The sequence below is a fragment of the Pristiophorus japonicus genome, chromosome 4, assembly GCF_044704955.1.
Source record: "Pristiophorus japonicus isolate sPriJap1 chromosome 4, sPriJap1.hap1, whole genome shotgun sequence".
NCBI lineage: Eukaryota > Metazoa > Chordata > Chondrichthyes > Pristiophoridae > Pristiophorus > Pristiophorus japonicus.
The window spans coordinates 71519482-71546612 of record NC_091980.1 but is presented as its reverse complement, the minus strand read 5'-3'; the positions used below and the strand labels follow the sequence as shown (position 1 = coordinate 71546612).

Below are 27131 nucleotides of genomic sequence, written 5' to 3'. Positions count from 1 at the left end.
TTATCATAATTTCCACACTTTTGTACTCTATACCTCTATTTATGAAGCCCAAGATCCCATCAGCCTTTTTAACTGCTTTCTCAACCTGCCCTGCCACCTTCAACGATTTATGTTCATATACCCCCAGGTATCTCTGTTCATGCACCCCTTTAGGATAGTACCATTTAGCTTACACATCCTTTCTTCATTCTTTCTACTGAAATCTATCACTTCACACTTTTCTGCATTGAATTTCATCTGCCACATGTCCACCTATTTCACCAGCCCGTCTATGTCTTCCTGAAGTCTATCACTATCCTCCTCACTGTTCACTATACTTCCAAGTTTGGTGTCCTCTGCAAATTTTGAAATTGTGCACAGTACACCCACGTCATTAATATATATCAAGGAAAGCAACACTTCTGTTCCTATTTTAGCTAGGGCAGTGGTAGGGCACTACATCTGGCCGCAGCCTCCCAGAGCTTCGATCAAATAGCCGTTCAAAAAGAATATTCACTTGAGTACCCATCAAAAGTTCCTGCTTTCAGGGAGACAACTGAAGAAAGAAAAAAGTTAACACTGAATACTGAAGGCTCTGAGATACCATGACTTTGACAGCGCATATTTATTTATAGTAGTTTCATTAATAAAGAATTAATTTATCCTTTCCGTGTAGCTTCCAAGGACAGGGCTTATAAGCCAGTTCTGTAATAATGTGTTAAGGAAATTAGCAGTGTAAGGTATAATGGCCTGGAAATTGGATCATGGTAAATTGGTCCATTGACCTCTTTGTGATAGTGCCGGTAAGCTGCGGACGCCAGTCATGGCCCTAGTCGCAGGGGGGAGCGAGACCAAGGGCCTAAGGTAGGTCCGGGTGGGAAGGAAACAATTGGGAGGGGGACAAACGCAGGCCACCAGCAGCCCACAATTTTAATGTGAAGGCAGGGGGCTAATCTCTGATCAGCCTGGCTCCACATTCAGGTAAATAATTGATTTCATCATCATCATAGGCAGTCCCTCGAAATGAGGATGACTTGCTTCCACGCCGAAAAGGGATGAGTTCACAGGTGTTTCAATGATATTCCGGATCCCGAACTACATATTGAAGGGTGGAAAATGCCTGAAAGTGGATTTTTTTAATGTGTGGTGGCCGTTGCACCTCAGCCATCACACGGGCTTGACAGAGCTAGGTCTTGGTCCAGTGGCAAGGATTGACCAAGACGACTGGAGACCAGCGGACCTATTGCAGACGCATATCGCAGTGTGGGCTGGCCCGCGCTGCCCCTGGGCCCTCGCCTCTTCTGGGCTCCGATCACATCCCTCTACGAACTCTTGCCGCTCCTTCGCCCCGACCTCGCCACTCCTGCTGTACCTGCCCGCACAGCAGTCAGCCGTCGCCCTCCTGCAGCAGCACTCGCTGCTCCCTGCAGTGGTATGCTGCTGCACACTGCTCCCTCTAATGGCACCGGCTTACTGATGGTCTTGCAGGCCGGGGGCGCGCCGATTTCCAGGCCGGGCTGCCGCACGCTGCTCCCTCTAATGGCCCCGGCCTGCTGATTTATTTACCTTGTTGCTGGCAGTTGCCTTTAAAGACCACTAGTTTGGCTGCTTTTCGTCTGAGAATACTGATTACATTGTGCATGGCATGTGCTGCGGTCAATTGGCAACCAATTTAGCAAAGGGGCCTGAAAGAGGCTTTAGATTCCCGATTTTCATAGGCAGTGGGCCTAATGGCAGTTTCAAGCAGATGTCTTGGACAACTATAGGGCATCCGAACCAATATAATGTGCAGCACATACCTGCACATGTGCTACACACCACATGGAATCCTTTGCCGCCCATTTTTCACTGCACAATCCAACTTCTTGGCTAATATGTTTTAGTTAGCATTATGCAATTTTTCATTCATTTAAATTTACACTACAGTTCCGGACGTAAGAAAATACTTGTTCCTATTTAATTGGAAAAGTTAAATGTATTATTTTATTCCTTGCTGCTTTATGCGTTTTGCAGGGAACAGAGAGTGACTGGGCTGGTTGTTTTCATCCTCATTGGTTTATCACTGTTTCTGGCTCCAATTCTTAAGGTAATGATAATTCCACAGCAGGTTATGCTTCAATTTATAAATCATGTTAATTATGAATTTCAATGATTTAGTGATGTGTTAAAACTTTAAAAATGATTGATAAATTAATTTGTGTTGCTCCTCAGTACGTCCCTATGCCAGTACTATATGGAATATTTCTCTATATGGGTGTATCTGCTCTCAGCAGTGTTCAGGTAAGCACATTTTTGTTTCGTTTCTAAAAATTATTAGTTGTTACATTAAATGAGCTATTTAACGAAACCTTCCATTATGTTGGTCCTTTATAATGAAACTGAAAACCTACCAAAAATTGCAGCAGGGTTTTATAGCTTACTGAAATCTTAGCTTTGGGTTTGGGCAGTGATATTCTTTGGGATTTAGCAACCACTGCTGTGACGGAGCAACTGAGGTGACTTGAACTTCACTTTCTGGGGGAGGGCAGAGAAAACAAAACAACAGGTCTTAGAATTGTTTGGATATCCCTATTTGTGGAATCTAGTTAATTACAATGACAAACAATTAGTCATTTCATTTGAAATGGTCAGGTCAATTGACACAATGATTTGAATTTTTTTCTGATAGCCAAAATAGGGTTTCTGTCAGCAGAGCACCTGGAAAATTCCAGTCCTATCCAATTAAAAAGCATTCCTCGCCAGAGCAGAAGAGCCCAGAACAAGGAAATGGCTGTGGTGAGAAATAGGGAGGTTACCATTGGACCAAGACCTTGCTCTGTCAAGTTCCTGTGGTAGCTGGTGTGCAACGGCCACCCCACATCAAAAGAATTCACGCACAGGCATCTTCCACGCTTTAAAATGAAGTTAGGGACGTGGAACGTCAGGACCCTCATGGGCAACCCCTAACAGTGACAGATCGGAACGTTGCACTGTCATTGTTGCCCGGGAACTCAGATGCTTCGACATTGACACGGCGGGCAGAAGGCCAGCTCAAGGAACAAGATGATAGATACACCTTCTTCTGGAAAGGCAAATCAGAAGAAGAACGTTGTCTCTATGGGGTTGGTTTTGCCATCAAAAATGAGCTAGTTTGGCATCTTAGAGATTCCCCTTGCATGATAAACGAACGCCTCATGACCCTTCGACTCTCTAACCCGGAACCAATACACTACGGTCATCAGTGTATACGCCCCAACCCTGGAAGCTACGGATGAGGCCAAAGAGGAATTCTACTCCAGCCTTGAACAATCTCTGTCCCGAGTTCCAATGGGCAACAAGCTGATCCTCCTTGGCGACTTTAATGCCAGAGTTGGAAAAGACACAGACCTCTGGAGAGGTCTGATTGGCAGAGAAGGGGTAGGAAAAACCAACTCCAATGGTACTCCTGACAAAATGCTTGGAACATGATCTTGTCATAATTAACACCTTGTTTCGTCAGAGAGATAAGTGCAAGACCTCAAAGCAACACCCTCGTTCTAGGCAGTGGCATCTGTTAGACTACGTCATCGTCTGAGCGAGGGACCGCAAGGATGTCCGCATCACCCACGCCATGACAAGAGCTGACGACTGCTGGACTGACCACCACCTAATCCGTTCTGTTATTTGCATAAACGTAGTCTCAAAATGGCGGCGGCAACAGAAATGCTGCTGCAGAAAAATCAACGCTGAAACACTGAAAGACCCTGCAAAAAAAGCCCCATTCAATCAACACCTCACAACCAACCTGACGACTCCCAATGAAACAGAGCTGCCGAGTGTCCATAATGCCTGTTAGCACCTATGAACAGACTCTTGGTTACTCTACCAGAAAACATCAAGACTGGTTTGATGAGAACGACTTGGAGATATGTGATATATTCTTTACGACATAACTAACACACTACACACAAGATGGCTCTACAGGAACTTGTCCCATGACCCTTTCATTGTATTTACATCAGTTACATTACCACAGTAGTCCATGAGGTGGAGCAGTAGTCCAATACGGGAGCTCTATATTACACTTCTCCCTCCTTAATGAAAAAGTAATCATAACAAAATAATCATTATACATAACTTCCATGGTTATACACAATAAAAGATATGGACTTATTTTGCCATAATTATAAATCAAATTTAACCACTTGTTTTCTGTTTAGAAGAGGATACCTTTGCTCTCGAACAGAACCTTCCAAACATGTTGTCGAACTTAGACTCATTCTCGGCTGAGCCTGAGGAGAGTTTTTCTCCAAGGGCAATCTTTTTTCTACATTTAGACTCTCTACAACTTCAGACTGTTTGTCTGCCCGACACGGACCCAGACTTAACTTCTTACTTTCTCTTGGACTTGTTTCTAGTACATCTGATGTAGGATTGATACTGGTACTCTACTTGTAATAAGACTATCTGACTCATCAGAAATAATCAAATCATTCCAACTTTTAACTCCTTCCACATCTGTAGGTAAAATATGATCAATGTGAACAAACCTAACCTTTCCATGATCAAACATCTTGACCAAATACGTGGGAGGACCACATATCTTAACTACTCTTCCTGGTAACCACTTTAACCATTTATGGTGATGGTTCTTCACTCTAACCTTCTGATTCAATTTCACACTTCTCTCTCTTACTTTACCTTTATCATGATTCTCTTTCTGTCTCATTATTTCTTCTCTTCTGACTGTGCCAGGTTTGCCTTTAACAGCGGGAACCTGGTTTGTGGCTGTCGTTTGAGAAACAACTCTGCTGGTGTTCGACCAGTAGTTGTGTGAGGAGTATTATGATAATTAGAAAATTTGCTTATTTGTGGTCCATTGACAACTGCTGTTTCTTTGGATTTAGATCCAACATTTTCTTGATGAGGGCATGTTTTACAATTTGTACTGTGCGCTCTGTTGCACCATTTGAAACAGGGTGGTACGATGGAACTTTGGTATGTTTCACACTATTTCTGCTCATGAACTGTGCAAATTCTTCTGAATAAATTTGCAGTCCATTATCAGACGCAATTTCTTCTGGGAGGCCATATGAAGAAAACAATCTTCGCAAATTGTCTTGTGTTTTACTTGTTATTTTTGCATCGGAAACACCTCTACCCACTTCGAATGGCTATCAATCACAATGAAAAATTGGTGTCCTTCTAGCTCAGCAAAATCTACATGTAACCTTTGCCACACCATGGGAGGCCATTTCTATGGCTGTAATGGTACTGATGGTGGTTTCTAGCTTATCGATTGACATCTTGTACACTGACTAACGATGTACTCTATGGACTAGACTTTCACCTTCATTTTCAGCGGTTTTCTCAGCAGTACAGCTGTTTTTGGGAGTTTCCCCCTTAGTTTTTGAATGGTACTGCCCAAATCTCGAAGCGCCTCGCCAGGGCATAAGTTTGGCTTCAATAGAACCCTATCCAGATCACTGAGGGAACCGCCCTGTGAAAACTGCTTAAACAGGGCGGTAGGTGAGTACTCTGCAAAGAAAGGTAAGTTAAAGGTTCTTTATTTTTTTTTAAATTGTAAAATAGCGATTAGCTTTAAAACTGTCTTGGGAATGTTTTTAACTTTTTTTTGTGAAATTTTTTTAAACGTTTTCCCCCTCCCTAGGCCCAACCGCAGCCTCAGAGTAAATTTTTAAAAACATTTTAAGAACCGCCCGTTTCACTTAGTTTTGGCTTTAACTGCTGAGAAACTGCTGCAAATGCTGATGCAAGATCCATTTTCTCGCCAGGCGATTATTTTTAACTTAATTATGGAAATTCTCGCCAGTGTTAGTTGCAAAACTTTAGCATTTTTTCTGGGCTGAGAATTGGGCATTGAGGGGCTATCGGGAAAGTCTAGCCCTATATCTTTATCTAAACCTGGCCACCATAAGTAATTGCGTGCAAAACTCTTGGTCAAGCACATTCCCAGCTGCTGGTCATAAAGATCTCCTAACAATTTGGAGCTGAACTTATTTGGAATAACTACTCTTGCACCCCACATGATACAATTTTTATCCACTGATAATTCATTCCTACAAATGAAGTATAGATGAATATCTTCCTCTGATACCTGGTTTGGCAAGCCATTTGCTATGTAATCATACACCTTTGACATAACTAGGTCATGTTTAGTTGCTCCATCAATCTCTTCAGCTGTGGCTGACAGTTTATCAATGTATGAAAAATATAACACTTCTTCCCTATTGGTGTAACTTGTGATGGGGATGGCAACCTAGACATAGTATCAGCATTACCATCTGACTTAGGTACAACAACAATGAGTGTAGCCCAATTGCTTAGAGATAATGTGGCCGAAATTTACCTTTACCCAAAACGAGTTGCACCTTCCGCTCCTGAAGTGTTTTTTCTGCCACTCCAGATGAGGTCGCCTCTTTTAGTAAATTCAGCTCTTTGTCCTTTTTTTTGCAGTGGACCAGAAGTCGGTCATAATGAGGGCAGAAGTGGAGGTGGGACGGAGACTCCGCCGCTGTAAGTCAGCAGCGGCGGAGTTGACGTCATGACGCGTGTGTGTCATCACGCTCTCCCCTTCACTTAAAGGGGAGAGCCTTTGGCACTTTGAAACTTCAGTCCACAAGGCCACCAGGGAGGGTTTCGGCCGGGCCAACCGTCTGGCACCCAAGAGGAGGTGCTAGGCTGCCTGTCGGTGGCCCAGCCGAACCCGGGGGCATAATTGTTGGCCCGACCTGGTTGTTGGCCGACAAAAAAAACAGAAGGGCCGCCACACTGTCATGGCTCACGGTGAAAGTAAGGTGCACCGACAGAAAAAGTTGTCGGGGGCACCGCGCAGTGGATTAATTATTTTTGCAGCTAAATTTCGCGGCAGGTGCGATGGAGGTGTGGAAGATCAGCAGTGTGCCCTTTGATGACATACTTAGGACAGTCGGCAGCAGCAGGGCGGAAGTGGGGACCGCCAGAAAAATCCCCGAGCTGAATTTCGCTGGCAGTGGCCATTGGACCGGAAGTCGATGGCAGCTCATATCCGCGGCCTGGCCTCCGCTTTCTGACGGTAAGAGGCCTTTTTGGGGAGCTGAATTTTGGCCCCAGTGTTCTGAGTCTCTAGTCTTTTGAATTCTTGCTCAACTTTCTCCTCAAGTGCGTATGGTATGGGGCGTGGCTTGCAGTAAACTCGTCTAGCGTCCTTCTGTACTCTGACACTTGCCTTGAAGTCTTGGATCGGACTGCCTATTTCGCAGAACACTTTTGGATACTGCTTGATGACATCATCCTTCGATGCAAATCTCGCTTTGACACAAAAAAATCTTACTCCAATCCAGCTTCAGTTGATCCCAACCAATTTCTACCTATCAAGGCAGGTTTGTCTCCTACCACTACTAAGAGAGGCAAGCTCTGAAACTGATCCTTGTATTTCATCGGTACGGTGATATGTCCTACCACAGGGATTTTCTCACCTAAGTAGCCTCGCAGCTCTATATTTGATTTCTCCATCGGAAAATCACTCAACTTGTCGAGATATAGCGATTCCGGTCCTATGTTCACGGATGCACCAGTGTTGATTTCAACGGGTATCCTGGTTCCTGCAATGCCTACTTGAATGACAATACATCGTGAATCGTTGATGGTTACCCTTATGCTCCTGATGACACGTATCTCCAGAACCTCCTCGTTCAGTTGCTTCTCTTCAATACTATGTAGGCTCTGGCGATTGCTCCTTCTAGCATTGATCATCGGTTTAATCTTCAGTCAGCATGCCTTTGCAAAGTGCTCTATTTTCTTGCAGAAGAAACACTCTGCCTTTACATATGGAAAACTTTGAGCGAGGTGTTGTCTTACGCACAGATAGCATGACTTCAATGTGCTGTTACCTTGGCCAGTTGCTGAGGTCTTGGGGCCCAACTGCCTTTTACTTGTAGCCTGAAGCCAATTCACCTCGGTTGTCTGATGACTGGAAATGGCACAAAATTCTCAGAAATATTGGTCGGCCATATCCATTGACATAGCAGTCTGATAAGCTAAATCAAAAGTCAAGTTAGGGGTTGTTAACAACTTTCTTCTGATTGCTTCATTTTTCATCCCACAAACAAAGCGGTCATGCAATGCTTGGTCCTGAAAGTTTCCGAAATGACAGTGAATGGATAGCTTTTTTAAAGCTACAATTTTCTCACTGATACTCTTGTCAATTAATTAATCTCGTATTCCAAAACAATAATTTCTAGCAATTTACAGGGGCTCAGGGCTGTAGTGCTTGAATCTCCGCCAGTGGTGTGTCCTTTGGCTTGACAGGAACAAGCACATTTTTCAGGGTTTCATACACCTCAGGGCCTGCTTCAGTCAGGAAAATAGTCCATATTCTTTCTAACACCACCCAGTTACGGTTTTCACCATCGGGAATTTCGACGATACTATTTGCGGTGAACAACATTTCTAGCCGCTCCACAGACGCTCCGAAAGTGTCTCGGTCATGATGGAACTCACGCAAGTTCACTATTATTCCCATAGGTGCAGCCATCTGGACTCTTCAGTTCAGCCAAGTGTGCTTGTAATTTACCTTGGATTTTTAGCTGTTCTGCAAAACAAAGAACCTCTCAAAGTTTCTCTGTTGTTTGACTGGATGATCCACAAACAAAAATTTCAGCTAGGGCATCCGATTATCCGATCCTCATTCTTTATGACATCACTAACACACTACACACAAGATAGCTCTACTGGAACTTGTCATCATGTGACCCTTTTATTGTATTTACATCAGCCGTTACATTACCACAGTAGTCGACTAGGTGGAGCAGTAGTCCACAAGGGGGAGCTCTATATTACAAGATCCAATGAGCTAATAAACCATAAATGCAAGGCATTCTTGAATTGGAAACATCACAACTCGAGAGAAAGAAAACAGATCCTCAGACAACTGAAGGCCGAAGTCCTACAAAAAACACGTGAGTCGGAGAGGAATTTTCCCAGATTTTTTCTCCCTAAATTGGCCTTGGTTTTTATCTGGTTTTTGCCTCTCCCAGGAGATCACATGGCTCTGGTTGGGGTGGAGTGTAGAATGTTTTAGTATAAGGGGTGTCGCAGTTGTGTGAGGAAGACTGGTTGGGCTGGGTGTTCTTTGCCTTTTCATCATTGTTCATAGCTTTATATGTAACCTTAAGGGCTGTGTGGCTCTTTGTCAGCCGGTGCAGACATGATGGGCCAAAATGGCCTTCTTCTTCGCTGTAAATTTCTTTGTTTCTAAAGAATAGATGGTGGGTGGAAAGAACGGAGGAGATCCAGCATCTAGCTGATAATCATGACATGCATGGATTTTTTTAGCACAGTCAAGACCATATACGGCCCAAGCACTCAAAGTCCTATCCTACTAAGAGCTAAATACAGAGAGGTGCTCATCAAGGACAGAGAGGCAGTCAGTGCCCGCTGGAAGGAGCACTTCGAAGATCTCCTTAACCAAGACTCTGCCTTTGACGTGAGTGCCCTCGACTCCAGCACACAGCGTGCTGCCCATCACCATCTCGGCACAATACCAGCTCGGCATGAGGTTGAAAAGGCCATCCGACAACTGAAAAACAACAAGGCCTCAGGAGCAGATGGAATTCCTGCCGAAGTACTAAAGCATGGTGGAGAAGTACTTTTGGAGCGAATCCATGACCTCATCTCTCTTATCTGGAAGGAGGAGAGCATGCCAGAGGATTCCAGAGACACCGTAATCGTGACCATCTTCAAGAAATGTGACAAGTCCGATTGCAGTAATTACAGAGGAGTTTCCCTGCTGTCTGCCACAGGGAAAATCATCGCAAGAATCCTCCTCAATCTCCTTCTCCCAGTGGCTGATGAGCCCCTCCTAGAGTTGCAATGCGGATTTTACCCACTAAGAGGCACAACGGACATGATTTTCACTGCGCGACAAATCCAAGAAACATGTAGGGAGCAGCATTAACCTCTGTACATGGCCTTCTTTGAGCTCACAAAGGCCTTCGAATGTCAACCAAGAGGGATTATGGAGTGTCCTTCTCAAATTCAGCTGTCCTTAAAAAAATTTGTCACCATCCTCCGACTGCTTCACAATGACATACAAGCCGTGATTCTAATCAACTGATCCATCACAGACCCAATACATGTGCAGACTGGGGTCAAGCAAGGCTGTGTCACTGCACCAATGCTCTTCTCAATCTTTCTTGCTGCAACGTTTCATCTGACCTGTAACAAGTTTCCCACTGGAATGGAGATAATCTACAGGACGAACAAGAAATTGTTCAACCTCCATCACCTCCAGTCCAGAACCAAGGTTGTTCCAACCTCTGTCATTTGTGGTTGAATGGTCATTCAGTCCATTGACCATTCAGAATGGTTGAATTACAGCAGATGACATTTGCGTTTGTGCACACTCGGAGGCTAAACTCCAAACCATCGCTGACATCTTCACAGAAGCATACGGGAGACTGGGCCTTACATTAAACATCCGTAAGACAAAGGTTCTCTACCAACCTGCCCCCGCCACACAGTACTGCCCCCACCCCCCCCCCCCCCGATTATCAAGATCCATGACGAAGCCTTGAACAGCGTGGACCACTTTCCATACCTTGGGAGCCTTCTGACAGCGATGACAGACATCGATGACGAAATCCAACACTGCCTTCAGTGTGCCAGTGCAGCTTTCGGTTGCCTGAGGAAAAAAGTATTTGAAGACCAAGATCTCAAACCTGGCACAGGCTCATGGAATACAGAGCAGTAGTGATACCCGCCCTCCTACATGTTTCAGAGACATGGACAATGTACATTGGGCACCTTAAATCCTGCAAATCCATTGGCAGGATAGGTGTACCAATGTCAGTGTTCTCTCTCAGGCCAACATCCCCAGCATCGAGGCACTGATCACACTCAACCAACTCTGATGGACGGGCCACTTTATCCACAAGCCTGATACAAGACTCCTGAAGCATGCAGTCTACTCCAAGCTCTGCCACGGCAAACATAAAAACATAGAAACATAGAAAATAGGTGCAGGAGTAGGCCATTCGGCCCTTTGAGCCTGCACCGCCATTCAATGAGTTCATGGCTGAACATGCAACTTCAGTACCCCATTCCTGCTTTCGCGCCATACCCCTTGATCCCCCTAGTAGTAAGGACTACATCTAACTCCTTTTTGAATATATTTAGTGAATTGGCCTCAACAACTTTCTGTGGTAGAGAATTCCACAAGTTCACCACTCTCTGGGTGAAGAAGTTTCTCCTCATCTCGGTCCTAAATGGCTTACCCCTTATCCTTAGACTGTGACCCCTGGTTCTGGACTTCCCCAACATTGGGAACATTCTTCTTGCATCTAACTTGTCTAAACCCGTCAGAATTTTAAACGTTTCGATTGGATCCCCACTCATTCTTCTGAACTCCAGTGAATACAAGCCCAGTTGATCCAGTCTTTCTTGATATGTCAGTCCCGCCATCCTGGGAATCAGTCTGGTGAACCTTCGCTGCACTCCCTCAATAGCAAGAATGTCCTTCCTCAAGCTAGGAGACCAAAACTGTACACAATACTCCAGGTGTGGCCTCACCAAGGCCCTGTACAACTGTAGCAACACCTCCCTGCCCCTGTACTCAAATCCCCTCGCTATGAAGGCCAACATGCCATTTGCTTTCTTAACCGCCTGCTGTACCTGCATGCCAACCTTCAATGACTGATGTACCATGACACCCAGGTCTCGTTGCACCTCCCCTTTTCCTAATCTGTCACCATTCAGATAATAGTCTGTCTCTCTGTTTTTACCACCAAAGTGGATAACCTCACATTTATCCACATTATACTTCATCTGCCATGCATTTGCCCACTCACCTTACCTATCCAAGTCGCTCTGCAGCCTCATAGCATCCTCCTCGCAGCTCACACTGCCACCCAACTTAGTGTCACTTGCAAATTTGGAGATACTACATTTAACCCCTCGTCTAAATCATTAATGTACAATGTAAACAGCTGGGGCCCCAGCACAGAACCTTGCGGTACCCCACTAGTCACTGCCTGCCATTCTGAAAAGTACCCATTTACTCCTACTCTTTGCTTCCCCCAAGCCCCAGGTGGGCAGAGAAAAAACTTCAAAGACACCTTCAAAGCCTCCTTGAAAAAATGTAACATCCCCACTGACTCTTGGGAATCCCTGGCCCAACAGTGCCCAAAGTGGAGGAGAAGCATTGGAGAAGGTGGCGAACATCTCAAGTCTCTCCGTCGGGAGCACGCGGAAGCCAAGTACAAACAGCGGAAGGAGCGTACGACAAATCAAGCACCCCACCCATCCATCCCTTCAACCACCATCTGCTCCACCTGTGACAGAGTCTGTAGATCCCGCATCGGACTGATCAGTCACCTTCGAGCTCAGTGTGGAAGCAAGTCATCCTCGACTCCAGGGGACTGCCTAAGAAGAGAAGACATTCATTGAGATTTGTGGATAGCTCCTTTTCTACCAAGGATAAATGAAACAGGGGAGTGATTTGTCTATCTGGAGCTAAAGAAGAGAGGAAATAGGAGATAGTTGAAAAAGCAGATGTGACATTAGACGTGGTAGTACATGCTAGAGAGCTTGTTCAAGAGGTTTTCCAATTATATTGCCTTAAACTAAAAGAGAAAGGCTGTAAAGTTTTGTGGGATGTGTGGCTTTTTTTCCTTTCTTGAGTTTCCTGTTGGGGCACGCCTTCTCAGGACTTTTGCAATAATATCTTCAAGCTGGCTGTCAGGATGTATAGTTAGCTTGGGATATCTGGCTTCAGAGGGTAAAGTGCACTGGATTAGTCCAAAATAGAATACTGGTTCCTGACACACTGACGAAAGTGAATGAGCTGGCTAGACGAGAGCCGATAGTACAGAAAAGTATCTTCTCTATGTGCCTGTCATGGTTTATCACTAAACTGGCCCAGAGGTCTACTTTTTCAGCACTTAATGTGTGCAATGTTCTGTTTACATTAGCAGTCTTTCTGCTCTGCAGTGGCATATGGTCTCAATACATTTATAATTTGAGTCAAAGAAGCCTAAATAAGTAAATCAGTCTAATTTTTTATTTTTAATATTGTTAAATAAATGTTGGAAAATGTAACTTCTGTCCACTTGAGCATGTTTTCCTGATCCATGTCTTGTTCCCTTGTCTTTTTCTTATCACCTTTCCCTGATCTCAGCAATGTTTTATTTAGTTTACATAGTTTATACTTTCCACCTAATTCCCATGTGCCTACAATATGTGCATTATGTAATAATGTAAATGCATTCAAAAATAATGACCGTATAATGTCGTTGCACAGACCAGAGCAATACTCCCCCTTCTTCTCCCCTCTCCTCACCACCACCCACCGCCCCCCAAAAAAAAATTGCAAGAGAAAATAAAAAAGAATAGGTGAAGTATTGTTCCTCTCCCAACATCACACAAAAAAATCAGCCTCCAAATGAAAGATAGGGGATTCAATTACAGGACACTGGGGAGCACTAGCTTTGTGTTTTGAAGGCTGCCTGAGGGAAAAGGGGACTCCACATCAGCATGTAGTTTCACGAAACAAAGGCTTGCCGTTTCCCCAGGGGAAGGGAAGCCACAAAGAATTGTTCTTTCTGGACAACTTCTGAGCAACTGGTTGGAGTACAGTAAACAATAGATCAACTGGCTGCATGTTTACTAGCTAGATGTGTAAATTAATAACACAATATACATTTATCTGCTCTCTCCTGTATCTGTTGTCTCTCTCTTGCTTTACTTCTGTCTCCTGTCCACTCTCTTGTGTCCCTCTGATGCTTTGTTGTAAATTATTGGTGTGGTTAATGAACTCCTGCATCTTTGCAAAATACATGTCCACTAAGTATTTTGTTCTTTTATTTTACTGGTATCGGATCTTATGGGTCAGTTCATTTCAATTAGCAGAAAACTGTCAAGTAAATTGATTCATTAAGTTAAATTGGGGAAGAGTTACGGGGTCGGGTCCAAGGTTATGTGGAAGTATCAAATAAGAACATAAGAAATAGGAACAGGAGTAGGCCATACGGCCCCTCGAGCCTGCTCCACCATTTAATACGATCATGGCTGATCCGATCATGGACTCAGGTCCACTTCCCCGCCTCCTCCCCATAACCGCTTAATCCCTTATCGGTTAAGAAGCTGTCTATCTCTGTCTTAAATGTTTTTAATGTCCCGGCTTCCACAGCTCTCTGAGGCAGCGAAGTCCACAGATTTACAACCCTCTGAGAGAAGAAATTTCTCCTCATCTCTGTTTTAAATGGGCGGCCCCTTATTCTAAGATCATGCCCTCTAGTTCTTGTCTCCCCCATCAGTGGAAACATCCTCTCTGCATCCACCCTGTCAAGCCCCCTCATAATCTTATACGTTTCGATAAGATCACCTCTCATTCTTCTGAATTCCAATGAGTAGAGGCCCAACCTACTCAACCTTTCCTCATAAGTCAACCCCCTCATCTCCGGAATCAACCTCGTGAACCTTCTCTAAACTGCCTCCAAAACAAGTATATCCTTTTGTAAATATGGAAGCCAAAACTGCACGCAGTATTCCAGGTGTGGCCTCACCAATACCCTGTATAACTGTAGCAAGACTTCCCTGCTTTTATAATGTTATGGGATGGGTCAAAAATGGATAGAGGGCAGGCGTTGGGTATCACTTCTTAATAAAATTAACTTTAACCATTGTCTAGCTTTTGATTTTGAGTATCGCTTCTTAATAAAATTAACTTTAACCATTGACTAGCTTTTTGATTTTGCCTCCCTTCCTGTGGGAAACACCTCCTTGCATTTTCAACTGTGTGAAAAATCATGACCATAAACTAAGGGGTGGCTGGGGGTAATTTTACAATGTTGTATTACCATCAGGAATTTAGCCCAGATATTGGGCTCGTTTTTCATCAGAATTACTATCCATTTGGATGCATAAAATGGGGCAATCCTGCCTACCATTTCAAAAACATTAGTCCTCCCCAAAAATCGGAAGTCTCCTTTAAGACCTGCTGAGAACCCATTCCGCTACATTTAAATGGGGTCAGATGGACATGGCTAATATCTCCAATCCATTCTCCCCAACTTCTACCCCAAATAATGACTGCTACATACTGTATAAATGGCAGTACGGACACCAGTCAGATATTCCTGGGGTGGATACTATTAGGTGGAGGCCATTTTGATTGCTGTTACTCTGCCTTCATATCAACTGCTTTTTGCTGCTGCTTTTACTCAGCCCAGTCTTTAGTATAGCTTTTGACTGGGGATTTGGATTTCCCAAATGACAATCCCTCAATTCCGTTGTTCTGAAGAGAATAGTTTGGAGGCTCTTAGAGAAAGATCTGCAGCCCACTATCACCAGGAGAAAAGCAATGTGTTTACCAGGCTTTTTATTTCTTAATGACAGGATCCTTCCAGGCAGTTTCAGGTGACCATTGCTACATTTGCAGGCTCAACACTGCATCATGAAGGTCATTAATGCTCTATTCAGGAGGGCTGAGCAATTCATATCCTTCCCAATGGAACCAGAGAAACAAAAGGGGCAATTTTAACTGGGCTGGTAGACAATTAAAATCACCCGTGGGGCTATCCTTGAGAGATCATTGAACCTCATCCTGCACTGTGTGGCAGTGCTTGTGGTGGTTGAAGTTGCACTGACATCTTCTTTCATACAGCCTTGTTGCCCAAAACTCTCTGTAGGTTTGTAGGCAGTTTACTCGGTGGGTATTTAGTCACTACAGTCGCAACAATTTGGTGTGACTTTGAGTATTGAAAGAAAGTCGTCAACAAACGTTACGTTTAAGCCAAATAAACATTATTTCCCAAAGTAGAATTAAAGTTCGCACAAGCCTCACTACTTGTGCTCGTATTACCCGTTAACAGAGGTGATCAATCTCCCCACTGGTGTCCTGCTTTAAGCTCCCAGCTTAAGGTCCGGCTTCTCTTGAGAGTGTTCCTAGGTTCTCACTGCCTAGGTTCCCACTAATTCTGTGGGATTTTCCTTCCTGGTTTATACGCTGCTATAATCTGTTCCATCTCTTTGACTACACATTTGTCTGTGCTCTGGTGATTGGGTTATTCTAGTTACAATCTGTCCCATTTTCCTGATTACATTTTGTCTGTATCCTTATGATTAGTATATTCTAGTTACTGGCACCTTAACTTTACTCTCGGGGGTCCTTCCATTTTATTTTGCCATAGCCTGCATATTTCTACATTCCTCCCTTTGATCATGTTAAATTGAAGAGTATTATGATCACCCGTTCATGTTGTCATAGGGCTTCTCTTGTCTTGATTTATGCAAAGCTTGATAAACCTAGACACTTTGAAGACTCAGCTTCAGCCCCTTTTCTAGTTTCAACATATTTCTCCATGTGAGGCATAAGCATACGAACACCACCACGATTAGTATCACCATGACATGTGAGAATATTCTGATCCAGGGCTGGATGTTGATGCTGTTTCCCCAATTCCATATGTCGTCCCACCAGGTGTCTACTGGAATATTTTAATGTCCTTTCCTATTCCTTTGGTATTTTTTTTCTACCTTTAAATAGGTTTGATGTACCAATTCCAGCTGGCTGTGGACCCTAAACAAATGTTCCTTTTCCAGTGCAATATCATTATATTTGGCAAAGTAGCCTCTCAGCTGTCCCTTTAGTTCGCCGGTCACATTGATTTCCACGGCTGGCCTTCTTTCTATGTTGATGATTTCTTCATTCCCCAGTTTCATTGGTATTTGGGAATGTAGACAAAAGGTGGAATCCTTTATGGGGCATACTCTATTCCCGTAATGGTAAGTTTTTTCGTTCATGGTGATGCAGTAAGCCCCGTTTCTTTGGTAACTGGTTCTTACGATTGATTTTGTAGTTGCTTCAATCCTCATGGTGCAATTTACTGGTAGATTTTCTTTGAACCCACACCTGGTGGTGTTGGTGGAATAGATTTTGTATGGACATATCACCACTCGCTCTGTTTGTTCGCATTGATCAAGTCTGGTGCTGATCAAGGTATCGTTCTGTTCTACAGCATATGGCAATAGATGGTCATACCTTACCCAGACTTCTCCCTGTATTCTCCTTATATTCTGGACCTCCACCAAATTCATCTTTCCTTGCTCTACCATAATTGGGATACCTATAACTGGACCCAAGGCGCTATTACTGCTACTGTCCTTGTTGAGCCAAACTTTACTAAGTTTCCTCAGTTCACAATTGTTAATGTGACCATCATAATAATCCTTGCTTCTGACTAGTCTAAACAGTTGGGTATTGTTTATCCAGGTTGGTACTTTCCCCTGGTTAGCTAACATCAAATTTTCTCTTAGTTGATTCAAAACCCAATCCCCATAAACACTACATAACATTTGGCTTTCATTTATATTGTGAGGTTCGCTGATTGTCGTTCAAATCCTTTAGGACTCCCTTGATCTGATTAGTCAAAGTTTTAATCTTATTGTTCAAATTTGTTATATTTACAATAGCCACACCGACGCCATGTACGGTGCCTATATCGTTTACTAATCCTCTCTTCCTTCTCATTTTTCCTTCAGTGTTACTATCTCCTACCTCTTGCTTGAGCAACACCTTAACTAAACTCGCATCGATCTGTTTCTGTTCCTTTGGACACCAGTCAGGCAATTTCATATTTGACATATTTAGCACAACGGGTAGTAGTTCGTACCGTACATTGTCATACACAACCTTTCTTGCCGGTCTTAGAACAACGCCTCCCCTTGGACCTGGCTTGTGTTTGGGGCAGTCTTAAACCAGAAGCGGGGTTGTAGCGATCGGGGTGGTGGTCTGAACAATGAGTGGGGTAGTTGGCTCGGGGGTAGTCGATGCCTGTAAAACCTGAACTACTATTTCCCCTTGGTGTTTACACGAGCACGTTGGTTTTAAGCTCTTCCATGGGTTACTGATTATGTTTCTTAGAGTTGGACTGCTGGTAAGCTCTCAGTGAACCTTCTTAAAATATTGTCATTCCAGAGAGCAGTCCAGTCTGCAAGAACACAACAGACTCCCTCCCCAAAACATCCTTTTAAACACAGTTTAAATGGAACCACATAGACTGGATCTTTTCAAAAAAAATAAGATTGAATTATCCCCTTAAATTTATGATAAATTTCCCTTCCTTAGTGTTTGAGCAGCAACTCATCAATTTGGCTAGTCAATTTTAATTTCACAGTAAGTTATGTCCAGCCTTTGTAATTTAATAAAACAAAAGGTATCTGCACTGCATTTGGATGGGAGTTCTTTATCTTCCCTGTTGAATATCGTGGAAAATAACACATGACTCCAAATCATTAATTCCAAGCATTTTTTTTTTAAAAGCAAAGTCTTGAGTTCAATTTTGTCACCATGCTGCGACATTTGAGATCCATTATTGCAGATAAGAAGTTCAAACTCTTGAACATTACTGGAGCTTTTCTCCTTTGTTCCAGCAAAAGTTAAAGTTCGGTAACATCTTGGAGTCACTTCCATGTTAAACAACCCCTCTTGGTAATCTTGCACCATCAACAGTCCTGCTTAGAAGAAAAAACAGAAACTCCATTGTGGCTTTCGTGCCAGCCCAATGGATTAATTCATCAATCCTGATCCCCTTTCTGTTACGGAGGGAAACATCCACTCTAATTCGAAACTTTAAATTTTCTTAAAATTTTCAAATGCTCAAAATATTTACATTTAACTCTGCAAAAAGGAGTTGCTTTCTGAAGTTTGGTGCAGAGAGTTATCTTCCTTTTTTCACATTTTAAAAGTTTGACAAACACAACAAAGGTACCAACAATCTGTAAAGCAACACCATACATACCGATAGCATTCATTGCAATCCTTCTGTACTCCACACATAATAGCATTCCCTCCCTTTTCTTCTCTGGTCACAGATTCTGGAATTGGTCGGGAAACTTTTATTTTAAAATACCAAATATGTGTGATTGCCTCATGTCCGGAACTAGAGGTTTTTCATACAATTTAAACCAACCAAAAATTCACCATGGCCATAGTAAAAATCTGGTATTCACAGGTTAATTAACCTCAATAACTCCAAATTAATTCAAACCAATCTCAAATTAACCAGTGCCAGTTGAGAAAACTATACAGAACATCCCTGAAAACATCAAAGGTTTTATTTTACACAGACAGGCTTTCACACACAACACATAGTACAAACACTATGTTTCATTTCTCTCGACATGAAAGTTAGAAGGGTTCACCTTCTTAAACTCATAGAATGCTTTTCTATTTTTTTTCTGTCTCTTAAACAAATGGTTTGCTGCCGTAAACACAATGTTTCCCTTCCATGCTTTGTTCTTTTTGGATCCCGCAGGGTCCTTCTGCTCACCTTGTTTCACCTTTTCCTGAAAACTCTTGCTGTCAGCTTTCAGATTTTTAAAACTGCTTTTGCAGCTACTGAGGATCTACTTCAAGTTCACATCCCCCAACTCCGGGTTACCCCTCCAAAAATCCGCCCAGTGTCTATTAACATCCAGCGGACTATCCGTGGGGTTAATGGGTCCTATATCTCGGTTCAATGCTGCCGATTCGTCCTCATCACAGTTATTGATCTGTTCCGGTGCTTCGGGAGCTGGTCGACCCTCACTATACTGGGTCCCATTATCGGGCTCCTTTCTCTCTTCATCCCAGTTTACCCCAACTTCCCCCGGTGTCATAAGACAAGCCATATTCCTGGCCCCAGATAATTCTAGGGTCAACTTATGATTTTTTCATTACAGGGCCCGTGTTTGGACTCTTTATATACCCGATTTTGAGCTACCCTGTATGCCACCTTTATATCTTTAACTGACCCTCAGTCTGGTCAACTCTCTCTGAATTCCTATTTCCTTCCTCTTGCTGAGCCTGACACTGCCTTCTACTTTCGATGGCCTGAAATTGCAGGTACTCTATCGTGTTTCTAGTTTTTTCTTCCTGTGCTTTTCTCTCCTGCCTTTCAATACTCAAAACTTCTGTCAGCCGGTTTGCTACGGCCTCTCTCTCTTCTGCCCTACATTCTGATTCCTGATTCTCCTTTTCTCAATGCTTAGCTTGCTCCGTGAGCATCTGAATTATCTCTGGCCTCCCCGCGACCTCTTTTCTGTGGATTCGTCTTGGGGCTCTACACTCCCTAGTGTAAAGTCCTGACCCTGCAGTACAGACTTACACGAGGCATATGCTGAAGTCAAGGTCACTCTGGACCTGCACCTTTATTTCACAGCTCTCGAGTGCCACACTTGCCTGAGACCTGCCTTTATATACCTGTGTGGAACAGGTATGCAGTGTCTCCTTGTGGTTACAGGTCATATCTAGTTACAGTCATGTATAGCATGGTTATATATAGTAGTGTGAGATACATGACATCACCCTCCCCCAAGGTCTTATTGTCTTTATAGATTCAGTCTCTCAGGTGGTCTACGCTCTCGCGTGGAGCGTCTTAGTTGTGGTTCAGTTGTTTGCCTTGGTGCCTGTTTTTCTTTCGGTGTGATTGCGGGTATCTCGCCTGGGCTGTCTGTTTCATTCAGTATGATTGTTGGTATCTCGCCTGGGCTGTCTGTTGAGACCGCCCTTTCCTCAGGTTGTTCCCTCTGTCTGTCCACCAGGTGTGGTGTGAGTTCCACATTGTAGTCTGCCTCTGGTTCTGCAGTGTTGTTGGTGAATCTACTTTTTACTTGGTCTACATGCCTCCGGCAGGTTTGGCCATTGTCCATTTGTATAACCAGTAGCCTGTTTCCTTCCTTGCCTGTTACTGTCCCTGCAAGCCATTTGGGACCCCTGCCATAGTTTAGCACAAACACTTTGTCCCCTATCCCATTCCACCTCCCCCTCGAATTTCGGTCATGGTACTCAGTTAGCTTCCGGCGCTTTGCCTCAACAATTTCATGCATGTCTGGGAGGATTAACGAGAGCCGAGTCTTTAAGGTCCATTTCATCAATGGTTGCGCGGGGGGAACCCCAGTCAGCGAATGTGGACGAGATCTGTATGCCAGCAGCAGTCGCGACAGGCGGCTCTGCAGCGTGGGACCTTGGATTTTTAGCATGCCTTGCTAACGATTTGCACTGCTCGCTCCATCTGGCCATTGGAGGCTGGCATGAACGGTGCCGTCTTAACATGATTTATGCCGTGGTCTACTATAAAATCTTGAAATTCTGCGCTGGTGAAGCACGGACCATTATCACTGACCAATATGTCAGGAATTCCGTGCGTTGCAAACATGGTTCTAAGGCTCTCCACAGTGGTGGAGGTGGTGCTCGAGTTTAAAATGGTGCACTCGATCCACCTTGAAAATGCATCGACGACTACGAGGAACATTTTGCCCATGAATGGGCCCGCATAGTCTACATGCACCCGCGACCACGGTTTGGTGGGCCAGGGGCTCAGGGGGGCCTTCCTGGAGGCATTACTGAGTTGGGCATAAAAGGTGCACCGCCGGACGCAGAGCTCCAAGTCTGCATCAATGCCAGCCCACCAGACGTGGGATCTGGCTATGGCCTTCATAAGGACGATCCCCGGGTGCTCGCGATGGAGCTCCCGGACAAACGCCTCTCTGCCTCGCAAGGGCATAACTACTCGGCTGCCCCACATCAGGCAGTCTGCCTGTAGTGATAGTTCATGCATGCGCCTATGGAAAGGTTTGATCTCTTCGGGGCAGGCATCGCGAGCCTCTGCCCAATCACCGATTAAAACACATCTTTTGACTAAGGATAACATGGGATCGCTGGTCGTCCAGGCTCTGATTTGGTGAGCCGTCATGGACGAACCTGTGGATTCAAAGGCATTGATTGCCATGACCATCTCACAGTCCTGCTCGTCAGACGCTTCCGTGGTCGCCAGGGATAGCCTGCTAAGCACGTCGGCACAGTTGTCTGTGCCTGGTCTGTGCCTTATTGGTAATCGTAAGACGCCAGCATGAGTGCCCACTGCTGAATGCGCACCGAGGCATTGCCGTTTATTGCCTTGCACTCGGATAGCAGGGATGTGAGGGGTTTGTGGTCGGGTTCTAACGCGAACTTGGCCCCGAAAAGGTATTGGTGCATCTTTTTGACACCGTACACGCATGCGAGCGCCTCCTTCTCAACCATACCGAACCCGCGCTCCGCCCGCAAAAGTGACCTGGAGGCATAAGCAATGGGTTGTAATTTACCCGCATCATTGACGTGCTGTAAAACGCACCCGACCCCGTTCGCTGATGTAAGAACTAGCTTTTGACCTGGGTCAAAAAAGGCTAAAACACTGTTGGAACATAGAAGGTTGCTTGCCTTATTGAAGGTGTGTTCTTGGGCGTCCCCCCAAAACCAATCGCACCCCTTTCTGAGTAGCACGTCTAGAGGCTCCAGCAGTGGCTCAAGTTCTGCATAAAGTTCCCAAAGTAATTGAGTAGCCCGAGAAAGGCGCGCAGTTCCGAGACATTCCGGGGCCTGGGTGCCAGACGAATTGCTTCGGTTTTGGATTCTGTTGGGTGGATTCCATCAGCGGCAATCCTTCTGCCCAAAAATTCAATCTCGGGCGCAAGAAACAGGCACTTGGATTTCTTAACTCTTCGGCCTACCCGATCCAATCGACTTAGTACTTCCTCCAAATTACGGAGATGGGAGCCGGTGGTCGGTGTCCCTGCCCGTGATGAGTATGTCATCTTGAAACACAACCATCCCCGGGATGGACTTGAGCAGACTCTCCATGTTGCGCTGGAATATAGCAGCTGCCGACCTGATGCCGAATAGGCATTGATTGTACACAAAAAGGCCTCGATGTGTATTAATGGTGGTGAGTAGCTTAGCCTCTTCGGTCAGTTCTTGCATCATATACGCAGATGTGAGATCTAGTTTCGAGAAAAGTTTTCCTCCAGCCAACGTGGCAAATAGCTCCTCCGCTCTGGGCAGCGGGTATTGGTCCTATAGGGAGACTCTGTTTATGGTAGACTTGTAATCCCCGCAGATTCGTACGGATCCATCAGGCTTCATGACGGGGACGATGAGACTTGCCCAGTCGCTAAATTCCATGGGTGAGATAATGCCTTCTCGCAGAAGTCGGTCCAGTTCGTGTTCAATCTTTTCCCTCGTCACATAAGGCACAGCTCTAGCCTTGTGATGGACCGGTCTAGCATCCTGTGTGATGTAGATTTTAACTTTAGCCCCTTTGAAGGTGCCCACACCTGGCTGAAAGAGATGTTCAAAACGACTTAGAACTGTTGAGCAAGAGGTCCGTTCCTCTGACGACATGGCGTGAACGTCATCCCATTTCCAATTTAGTTTTGCCAGCCAGCTTCTCCCCAACAGTGCTGGGAGATCTCCGGGGACAATCCACAGAGGAAGTCGGTTCACCGTCCCTTTGTCTGTGACTGAGAGCATGGCGCTGCCAAGGACTGGGACGATTTCTTTGGTATAGGTCCTTAGTTTGGTGTCGATCCTTGTGAGTTTTGGTCTGTTGCTTTTGTGCGCCCACAGCTGTTCAAATTGTTGGACGCTCATGAGAGATTGACTAGCTCCCGTGTCCAGTTCCATGTTGACGGGTATCCTGTTGAGTAGGACCCTCATCATTATTGGAGGTGTCTTGTTGTAAGAACAGTGGACATTGATCGTGTTGACCCGCTGTACTTCGGCGTCCCGGGCACTGTCCCCACCGTCTTCTGGTCCGCTTTCTGACCCTTCCGATTCGTATACCAGCCGAGCTGCTGTTTTTCTGCACATGCGAGCCAGATGCCCTGTATAGTTGCAGTTTCTGCAAACAGCATGCTGAAATCGACACCCCCTTGATGAGTGCCTTCCCCCACATCTCCAGCACAGACTGCTTCCATTGTTTCCAAAGGATGAGCTGCATCTGGCTGATCTCTCTTGAGCTTCTCTCAGTCTGTAGTTGATTGCTCGCATTGTGGGTTGATGAGGTGTGAACGGCTGTTCATGTGGCCCTTGATGGCTTCTGGCGCCACTGCCTGCTGTTGAAGGCCTGCTCCCCTGCCTTTGTCTGTGTGTGGGGGTAGTGGCTTGCTTCACGCTGTGAACCCCTTGTTCCGATGTTTTGTTCGTTGTCGTACCTGCAGTATAGATCAACCTCGTTTCTTCTTCTCCTGCCAAGAATGTCTGTGCGACCAGTGCTGCTGCCTCTCGGGTCAAGTTCTTGGTCTCTATAAGCTTTCGGAATATGCCTGCATGGCCTATTCCTTCAATAAAAAGTCTCGCAGTACTTCTTTCCTTAGTTCATCGGAGAACTCACATAAACTAGCCAGCCTCTGAAGTTCCGCCACAAAGTCGGGTATGCTCTGACCCACACAGTGTCTGCAGTTGTAGAACCTGTGTCTGGCCATGTGTAGGCTGCTCGCTGGCTTCAGGTGGTCTCTCCCAGTGTGCTTAACTCCTCAAACAACTTGCTTGCTGATTTCTCGGGTGCCAGTAGGTCCTTCATTAAGGCGTATGTTTTCGAGCCACAGCTGGTCAAGAGATGGGCTCTTCTCTTGTCTGCCTTATCGTCGCCCAACCAGTCTTTGGTTACAAAGCTTTGCTGGAGCCTTTCTATAAAGTCATCCCAATTGTCTCCAGCATTGTATTTCTCATCTGAGCCGTTGGTAGCCATCCTGTGGATTCTGTGATCCCGTAACTCGTCGCCACTGTAAAGTCCTGACCCTGCAGTACAAACTTACACGAGGCACTTGCTGAAGTCAAGGTCACTCAGGACCTGCACCTTCATTTCACAGCTCTCGAGTGCCACACTTGCCTGAGACCTGCCTTTATATACCTGTGTGGAACAGGTATGCAGTGTCTCCTGCAAGTGCACCCCTGGTGGTAAAGTATGCTTGTGGTTACAGATCATATCTAGTTACAGTCATGTATAGCATGGTAAGATACAATTATATACAGTAGTGTGAGATACATCACACCTAGCCTAGTGACCCGATTCCCCACAGTTGAAGCAAGTCCATTTTGTTCCTCTGGGTTCCTGTGTGGAGTGTCCCGGAAGCACTCTGGTTCCTCCCTGATACTTAGGTGGGTCTTCTGTCTTCCAGGCCGGAGGATCATATGCCCCGGCGTGTCTGCATAGGTACGGGGGTATTCTCCCAGGGCCTGTCTAAAATTAACCAATTCCATGACAGGGTCCTTACTGTTGACCTCTGACACATCCTGTATAGCAGTCCACAATTCCGCCAAGGTTCCTCCTCCCATCCTCTGTGTTTGCGGCATGACCCCAAAAATAACCAGTCCCAGACACAAAGTTACCAATTTCCTTTGTTAAGCCTTGTCTAATCCGTGGGTCTCAGAGGCCTGTTAGACCAATGCTTTCCAAAATTTGAAACGATGTTTCCCTTCATATTTAGTGATACCTTTGGAAATTTCACTTAGTTGGCAAACACTCAACGGGGTAGAGTACCATATGGGTACGTTACCTTCGGTGCCCATACCCCGAGTAGTTATCATGAGATTCGTGGGGGCCTGACATGCTGGGGGGTCAGGGGCATTAGGTGGGGGCTTTCCCTTTTCCTCTAATTCTGGGTCATGTTCATACTCATAGGCTGCCTCGGCCAAATCAGCATAGTTAATTTCGGAACCCCCTTGTTCAGAGAAAGCGCAAATCATTCCTCTGTGGGAGGATAATTTATCAATTTCTTTACGGCAGGGAGTATGGTCCGATCTATTAAACTTCTCCCTTTGGTGAAACTGCTGCATTACTCTTAGGGCTGACTTCAAGTCCTGGCATTCGGTTGCCAGGCGATCTTGGGCCAATCCCAATGCCCTTAATTCTTCCTTTAACCTATTAGGCTCACAGACTAGCCACCATATGGACGGTATGTAACTATTTTTCATCCCGGAGTTGGGTATTTTCTGTCCTTAATTCCTCTATTTCTCTTTTTAGTTGAAGGGAGGAATGGGTATTTTCTTCCTTTAATTCCTCTATTTCTCTTTTGACCCTTTCCAATTCGCACGTTTGCTCCTGGAGTTAGGTTCGTTCATTCCGTTACTCATGATAACAGGCTCCCATTAGTACATATTTGTCATTTTTACCTTTCAGGGTTTTACTGGCGGCTGTTAAAGTAGTTTCTAAAAATTTTTGGCCTGTGCTTTCAGTTGGCCATAACATGGACATTGTTGACACCGAACTGTGAAATTTCATTGCTCCGTTAAACTGCTCTTCCCAATCTTGGAAGTCATTTCCTTAGTTTTTTCCCTTTTAGTCGCCATACTGATTATCCTTAGTCCTGGTCCCTGACCAATTCAAACACTGACTTTCCTTCTTTCAAGACTCTTTAAATTCACTGTCCCACCTGGGGTGCCAATCTGTTGCTCAAAACTCACTGTAGGTTTGTAGACAGTTTACTCGGTGGGTACTTAGTCACTACTGTCGCAACAATTTGGTGTGACTTTGAGTATTGAAAGAAAGTCGTCGACAAATTATACGTTTAAGCCAAATAAACGTTATTTCCCAAAGTAGAATTAAAGTACAAACAATGTATAAAATAGCGCACAAGCCTCACTACTTGTGCTCGTATTACCCGTTCACAGAGGTAGAAACATAGAAACATAGAAAATAGGTGCAGGAGTAGGCCATTCGAGCCTGCACCACCATTCAATATGATAATGGCTGTCATTCCCTCAGTACCCCCTTCCTGCTTTCTCTCCATACCCCTTGATCCCTTTAGCCGTAAGAGCCATATCTAACTTCCTCTTGAATAGATCAATCTCCGCCACTGGTGTCCTGCGTTAAGCTCCCAGCTTAAGGTCCAGATTCTCTCGAGAGTGGTTCCTAGGTTCTTGCTGCCGAGGTGGGGTTTCCCCTCCTGGTTTATACTATTCTATAATCTATTCCATCTCTTTGACTACACATTTGTCTGTGCTCTGGTGATTGGGTTATTCTAGTTACAATCTGTCCCATTTCCCTGATTACATTTTGTGTGTACCATAGAAACATAGAAAACAGGTGCAGGAGTAGGCCATTCGGCCCTTCGAGCCTGCACTGCCATTCAATGAGTTCATGGCTGAACATGCAACTTCAGTACCCCATTCCTGCTTTCTAGCCATACCCCTTGATCCCCCTAGTAGTAAGGACTACATCTAACTCCTTTTTGAATATATTTAGTGAATTGGCCTCAACAACTTTCTGTAGTAGCAAATTCCACAGGTTCACCACTCTCTGGGTGAAGAAGTTTCTCCTCATCTCGGTCCTAAATGGCTTACTCCTTATCCTTAGACTGTGACCCCTGGTTCTGGATTTCCCCAAAATTGGGAA

At 44.9% G+C, this 27131-nt stretch overlaps 1 protein-coding gene across 1 annotated transcript in view; it reads left to right on the top strand.

Moving 5' to 3' along the window:
* The window catches only part of LOC139262455 (electrogenic sodium bicarbonate cotransporter 1-like), a 152336-nt gene that overhangs the window by 95279 nt on the left and 29926 nt on the right, over positions 1-27131 (top strand). The window contains exons 18-19 of the mRNA XM_070877641.1: positions 1993-2065; positions 2191-2259. Of these exons, the coding sequence (XP_070733742.1) occupies positions 1993-2065; positions 2191-2259 (142 nt within the window). The remainder of the gene's footprint in view (positions 1-1992; positions 2066-2190; positions 2260-27131) is intronic.